The sequence below is a fragment of the Zea mays genome, chromosome 1, assembly GCF_902167145.1.
Source record: "Zea mays cultivar B73 chromosome 1, Zm-B73-REFERENCE-NAM-5.0, whole genome shotgun sequence".
Lineage (NCBI taxonomy): Eukaryota > Viridiplantae > Streptophyta > Magnoliopsida > Poales > Poaceae > Zea > Zea mays.
In genome coordinates, this window is record NC_050096.1 from 51,436,096 (window position 1) to 51,441,020 (window position 4,925).

The 4,925-nt window shown below is 48.8% G+C and overlaps 1 protein-coding gene across 1 annotated transcript; it reads left to right on the forward strand.

Annotated features, from left to right (window-relative positions):
• Window positions 1-223: 223 nt before the first annotated feature.
• LOC606403 (galactinol synthase 1) lies at window positions 224-1,938 on the forward strand. Its single transcript, NM_001112278.2, has 3 exons — window positions 224-681; window positions 796-1,119; window positions 1,221-1,938. Exons 1-3 carry the CDS (start codon window positions 349-351, stop codon window positions 1,590-1,592), a joined length of 1,029 nt encoding a protein of 342 aa, NP_001105748.2. The 5' UTR covers window positions 224-348; the 3' UTR covers window positions 1,593-1,938.
• Window positions 1,939-4,925: the final 2,987 nt, after the last annotated feature.

Sequence of the window (4,925 nt, forward strand, 5' to 3'; positions counted from 1 at the left end):
ACGTGGTAAACAAATCTCCCCACTTCTCGGGCCTTCCTCCTGGAAATCGCGGAAGTGCCCCACCGAGAAACTTCCGTCCATGGAGTCCTGTCCGTTCGATCTTTCTACGGCGCGACACGTGCGCCTCAGATCGTCCGCGCCCACGCCCAGACACCGACGCAGCCGGGGACCATTCCGCCCTCCGGCTATCTATTTAAGCCCTCGCCAACCCACGGCGAAAACCCCAAGCGAAAGCTCAAGCAAATACAAGCTCTCAGTTAGACCACACTCAAACCAGCCACGGACAGCCTCAAAATCCCGAGCAGGAGCTCGCTCGTAGCCCCGAGAACCCGAAAGCTCTGCAGCGAGATGTCTCCCGAGCTGACCGGCAAGATGGCCGCCAAGGCCGCCGCCGCCGCTGCGGCGGTGAAGCCCGCGACGAGGGCGTACGTGACGTTCCTGGCGGGCGACGGCGACTACTGGAAGGGCGTGGTGGGCCTGGCCAAGGGCCTGCGCAAGGTCGGCTCGGCCTATCCCCTGGTGGTGGCCCTTCTGCCCGACGTGCCGGAGTCCCACCGCCGCATCCTCGTCTCGCAGGGCTGCATCCTCCGCGAGATCGAGCCCGTGTACCCGCCTGAGAACCAGACGCAGTTCGCCATGGCGTACTACGTCATCAACTACTCCAAGCTCCGCATCTGGGAGGTAACCAGCCACTGATAGTGAACTGATCCGTGGACTGCATGCTTCGACCATGCATCTTTGCCCGTAACTCTGCGGTGCTACTGCTCACCACATCATGTCGCCGTTTTCGTGCAGTTCGTGGAGTACGAGAGGATGGTGTACCTGGACGCGGACATCCAGGTGTTCGAGAACATCGACGAGCTGTTCGAGCTCGAGAAGGGGTACTTCTACGCGGTGATGGACTGCTTCTGCGAGAAGACGTGGAGCCACACCCCGCAGTACAGGATCGGCTACTGCCAACAGTGCCCGGACAAGGTGGCGTGGCCGACCACCGAGCTGGGCCCTCCGCCCCCGCTCTACTTCAACGCCGGCATGTTCGCGCACGAGCCCAGCATGGCCACCGCCAAGGCACTCCTCGACACCCTCCGCGTCACTCCGCCCACCCCCTTCGCAGAGCAGGTGAGCAGCGATCCACGGCCCGGCCGTCTTGCGAGCTCTCGTATTTTGTTTAAAATTTGGCAGCAGCGTACATATATGCTCACGCACGCACTGTTTTGCAGGACTTCCTGAACATGTTCTTCAGGGACCAGTACAGGCCGATCCCTAACGTGTACAACCTCGTGCTCGCCATGCTCTGGAGGCACCCCGAGAACGTCCAGCTGGAGAAGGTGAAGGTCGTGCACTACTGCGCGGCGGGGTCCAAGCCGTGGAGGTTCACGGGCAAGGAGGCCAACATGGACAGGGAGGACATCAAGACGCTGGTGAACAAGTGGTGGGACATCTACAACGACGAGGCACTGGACTTCAAGGGCCTGCCCCTCTCGCCCGCCGACGCCGACGACGAGGTGGAGGCGGTGGCCAAGAAGCCGCTCCGCGCGGCGCTGGCGGAGGCCGGCACGGTCAAGTACGTCACCGCGCCCTCGGCCGCGTGACACCGTGCTTCGGCTTCCCGCCGGTGGCCGCGCTATGGCTTTTGCGCGGTCCTCACAAGTCCGTAAAGAAGAATCTCACTATAAGGCCTTTGTTTTGAATTTTGTTTATGAATTAGGGTGTCTAATTTTGGATCAGTTCCTTTCCCTTGTGTGTCTATTTAGGGTGTGAGCTTATATATATATAGTACCAATTCAAGGTGCAAGCGTTCGTCAGGAATTGGGCTTTATGAATACGCCCTTCGGTCACAGCTAGAGTATTTGTCCTGTACCGAGGGATTATGTGTATTTTGCTTGGTGAATTAATATATAAAATACGAAGCCGAGAAAATGTGGACACATTTCTGTCAGATTCGATGTCGCTCGCAATTGTGGTGGTGATGCTGCTGTCGTTTTCGTGTTTTTGTTCCCCGATTTCTTTCTTCGACGTCTTTTTCCTCGGTTTTAAAGGCCAGACTGTTTCTCCAAAACAGATGCGTGCGCTACGCCTATATTTTCCCTTTTTTTTTCGTATGGCGCTTGAGAGTTCCTTGATGATTCTGGATAGTTCGGACATTGCTCTGCGATGCTTCCGATTATGAATAACAATGGGTCGAGTTCAGGGCTGATGTACCATTTGCGGATCTAGATTTGTAACTGAAACCCGACTAAACCCAAAAAGTGTCATGGGAAAAAACTTAGCCTCGCACCCACACCCGATGGGGACTGAAACCCTCAAACATGCCAGCAAACCGCCAAAAACCCACATGTTCCGACCAATATACATGTATTCGACTGCTAGTTTTCTCAGCAGACAATGGTTGAGGTTGCACTTGCTACTGTTGTGCACCTTAGCTATCTCATTATTGCAGCAGTTGCACCTGCAAATTCAGTATACAAGTGTAAAGCCCAAAATTCGTATAAGAGAAAAATAATAAAATAAATAAATAAAGAAATAAAATAGTAAATTCAGATATCTCAAACTATACTTGAGTTTTGAAAATTGAGGAATGAATTTTGAAACCAAAAATTATTTTAGAAAAGAAGTAATAGAAAGGTTTTATATTCAACTAAATGATTACACATTTCATTAAATGATGCACTATAAGCATTATTTGCATGAATATTGAATTTAGATGACTCAAATCTAGACTAGACTTTTTAAAATTAACACATAAAATTGAAACTCGGGAAAATAAATAATAGAGAGAATACTCCTTGCTCGAATATTATTTTTAGAGGGTCAACAAAAAAATTATAAAATATAATTTTGCACCATGTTGGGATTTTGAGTTTTGCTTAGGCATAAATTTGAAATTTAGAATCTAAACTTGGTTTGAATTGGATTTGAAATAAGAAAACAGAAAATATTGAAAAAGAAAAAAGGAATATAAAACTTGGGTTGTTTTCTTTCTTCTTTGGCCCAGCTCGGCATCCATCTGGCCCATCCCGCTACGTTAGCCACCCGCACCGCGCCTGGGTGCGCCGACATGTGGGCCTCGCCTGGCAGACACCGCGCCACACCAGACCTCTCCTTCCCTCACTGCTACCCGGGCCCGTTCGCCAGCGGGTCTCGCTGCGTCCGCCTCACCTCACAGCTGTCAGGTGGGTCCCATTTTTTCAGCACAGTCATGCGGTGTTCCTTCTCACTTCCCTGTGGGCCCAGGTCGTCAGATGTTTCCCTCTCCTTCGCCGCTCGAATCGAAGGAACTCAACCATGCGCGATTCCCGAACAGAACCCCCTCCTCACGATCCGAAGTACTCGCACCCAACCTCCCTCTGCCCGAGGTATAAAATCGACCTCCCCTTCCTTCGTCCATCCGTCCGTGGTGCGCCAATGCCGAGAGGAGATCAGAGAGATAGAAATCGAGAGGAGAGATGAGAGGGCGACCGCCACCGCAAACCCTCGCCTGTGTCGTCTATCGAGCCACGGATGAGATCCTAGATGATTCGTTGGGTAGCGCTGGGCATACTGCCAGATTATTGGGCGGGGAAGTCAACCGGTGCTCCGGCAATTGCTCGTCGGAGAAGAAGCTCCGCCGCGGTCCACCTTGTGCCGCGGGTAGTGCTCCTGTGCTCGTCATCCGTGGTGAATACCTCCTCCGATGATTCGTTGTTCGCACGGTTTCGCGTGGGACTGTTTAGTAGCGAGTTTGGGACACCGGCTCGGCGGGTGGTCGCGCGTCGGCGATGGCGCCGCCATGGGGCTAGGGCACCGCCGTCTTATTAGGGTCGCAATGGAGAAGAAGTGTGGTTGCCATTGATCTGTAAACCAACGATCCAGATTAGATCTTGGGTGTACCTATTCGTGGTAGCATGGGGGGCCGTCCGATCTAGATCAGAGGGATGCGCTTAGGTATCGCTTGATTAAATCTGGTCCGTAGATCCGGAATCTAGGGGCCTAGATTGAATAACGGTTCGGTTAATGGTTGTTCTAATCTGAGCCACCCACTTATGATCTGACGACCGATGCACACCCATACCTCTCCGGCCGCGTAACTTTGCGAATAAGCCCTCATGATTTTAATAAAACAACCCGCCATCCTACACGGTGTTCTCTATGTCTTGGAGATCTTTTGGATTAGCCCCTGAACTCCCTGAAAATTGGTGCCTAGTCCAAAGCTCAGAGAAATTAGTTAACTAAATTTAGAAATTGATTTTAATACAAAAATAAATCCAGAAACTTGTATAATTCATATTTAATTCATTTTAGCTTTAAATTGATCCATTCCAGTCGCAATAATTTTGTTTTAATATTGTTCATCATCTAGTACCTTTGTTTAACCATGAAATTTGATTTAAAATTATTCACTTGAATTACTCTATTCTAGGTACTAAATAACTCCAGAAATTCGTAACTAGAGGACCGTAACTCCGATTTGATCCATTCGAATTGCGTTAGATTCATAATAATATCATCTGTACAATATGACACTAACATTTATCACATCCCATACTTTTATTATTAGAAATTTGTCTAGCCTGTGTTTAATAGATTAACTCCTCTAATCAAAGTTAACATCTCCATAATTATAGTTTGAATAAAATATAATTTCAAGTTAAGTTATAATTACGATTAAAGTTGAATTAATTATTCCTAGACTATTCCCTCATGGTGTATACTAATCAATTTATAATATAGATTAATCACATAGATCTTCCATAAATCATAACTCCTTAACCGTAACTCCGAATTTAGAGATTCTCGAACCCACGATCTCGTAGCTTCGCGTAGATCATTATTATTCAGTTTGTGCTTATGTTTGATGTGATGTTAATTTTGTCTATGCCATGTTTGTTTATATTGCTACGATTAGCAATGACGTCACGAGGATCTGAAAAATCATCCTGGTATAT

What these genes read in the sequence shown, in the direction of transcription:
- LOC606403 (NM_001112278.2), top strand. Translation starts at nt 349, where the DNA reads ATGTCTCCCGAGCTGACCGGCAAGATGGCCGCCAAGGCCGCCGCCGCC. An exon ending in CCAAGCTCCGCATCTGGGAG is followed by an intron (nt 682 to 795) that starts GTAACCAGCCAC and finishes GTTTTCGTGCAG; the next exon opens with TTCGTGGAGTACGAGAGGAT. An exon ending in CCACCCCCTTCGCAGAGCAG is followed by an intron (nt 1,120 to 1,220) that starts GTGAGCAGCGAT and finishes ACTGTTTTGCAG; the next exon opens with GACTTCCTGAACATGTTCTT.